Here is a 1403-nt window from a genome sequence, read left to right as displayed (position 1 = left end):
GATAGATAGATAGATAGATAGATAGATAGATAGATAGATAGATAGATAGATAGATAGATAGATAGATAGATGTAAAAAAAATAAAAATCTGTGGGCCAACACTATCAGGTAATCGCTTACTACTGTCACTGTTGGCAAAGCCTAATTAAGTGGAAAATAATTGGTCCACTGACAGATTTTAAAGTCAGGGAAAGAAATCTAGTTGTATAGCTACATTGGCACTCTTCAGAAGTTATTTGGAAACTTATTCACAAAGTTGTACTTTTGTTCCGCRCCTTAAATCAAGAAGAAATATATATACTTCGGTTCAATTTATGATCAATCATCTTCCGCACGGCTTTTATTTTGAAACGCGTCAACAGGAAGTTGCGTTGTGTTTTTCGTCCGACTTGACAGCTGAGGGTGTCCACAGGCTGTGGGCATCCTCAGACAGGTGGAGGAGACGTCCTCGCGCGGCCGAACGGCACCGAGCTTGGACCGGAGGACTGGGCTGGGCTGCGGGACGAGCGGCGGTGGTCTCTGCGCTCGCTGGGACGGTGCACGGACCCCCCACCCCTCCATCCTCCGCCCCACCACCACCACGCACTCCCCACCCCTGCAGCTGCTGGATCCTGGAGCCATAAAAAAACATGATGGTCGGGCTGATTTCACCCACCCCGAGCTCTCGCGCACATGCTCCTTGACRCTTCGGGGTGGACACGGGGGATGACGATGGGATGTAGCCGCCATGGATAAATGAAGTTCATGTTTTACCACCACCCACCTCCCCTTTCCTCCCYGGAAAATTGAACCTTCTTTTAGTCCACACTGCGTGCTTCGTGCGCGCGGCTCGGTTCGGAGGAGGGGGCCATGGAGAACCCGGCGGCGCTCGAGCCGCAGAGCTACGAGGACGTCCAGAAGAGCGGCTACCTCCGCAAGCACAAATCCATGCACCGGCGCTTCTTCGTGCTGCGCGCGGCCTCGGAGCACGGTCCCGCGCGGCTCGAGTACTACGAGAACGAGAAGAAATTCCGCAGCAAGTCGCCCGTGCCCAAGAAGGTCCTGAGCCTGGAGACGTGCTTCAACATCAACAAGCGGGCGGACTCCAAGAACAAGCACATGATAGTCCTCTACACCCGCAGCGAGAGCTTCGCCGTGGCCGCGGACAGCGAGGAGGTCCAGAACGAGTGGTACCAAGCCATGCTGGACCTCCAGTCCAACTGTAAGACCCCAGGATTTCAGCTTTTCCTTTATTTGTTTATTTACAAGGTTTCTGCATCAGGCCTGCCTTGGAGGCTGCATCTCGCCCATTCCTGACCCCCAACCACACATTTATCATCAAATTATTATTTATTGTTATTATTGTTTGGATTTAATTTGAATCACCGAGCCTGACTGGGTTGTGTTTTGAAACGGGTGGGGTG

At 51.9% G+C, this 1403-nt stretch overlaps 1 protein-coding gene across 1 annotated transcript in view; it reads left to right on the top strand.

Annotated features, from left to right (window-relative positions):
• The first annotated feature begins 418 nt into the window (after positions 1-418).
• Positions 419-1403, top strand: part of si:ch211-284e13.4 (insulin receptor substrate 1-B) — an 11846-nt gene continuing 10861 nt past the window's right edge. Inside the window, exon 1 of the mRNA XM_014006685.1 lies at positions 419-1201. Coding sequence (XP_013862139.1) covers positions 850-1201 — 352 coding nt within the window. The 5' untranslated portion in view covers positions 419-849. The remainder of the gene's footprint in view (positions 1202-1403) is intronic.

Source organism: Austrofundulus limnaeus, unplaced genomic scaffold (genome assembly GCF_001266775.1).
Source record: "Austrofundulus limnaeus strain Quisiro unplaced genomic scaffold, Austrofundulus_limnaeus-1.0 Scaffold37, whole genome shotgun sequence".
Taxonomy (NCBI): domain Eukaryota; kingdom Metazoa; phylum Chordata; class Actinopteri; order Cyprinodontiformes; family Rivulidae; genus Austrofundulus; species Austrofundulus limnaeus.
The sequence above is the reverse complement of the archived record's forward strand: the minus strand, read 5'-3'. Positions and strand labels throughout refer to the sequence as shown.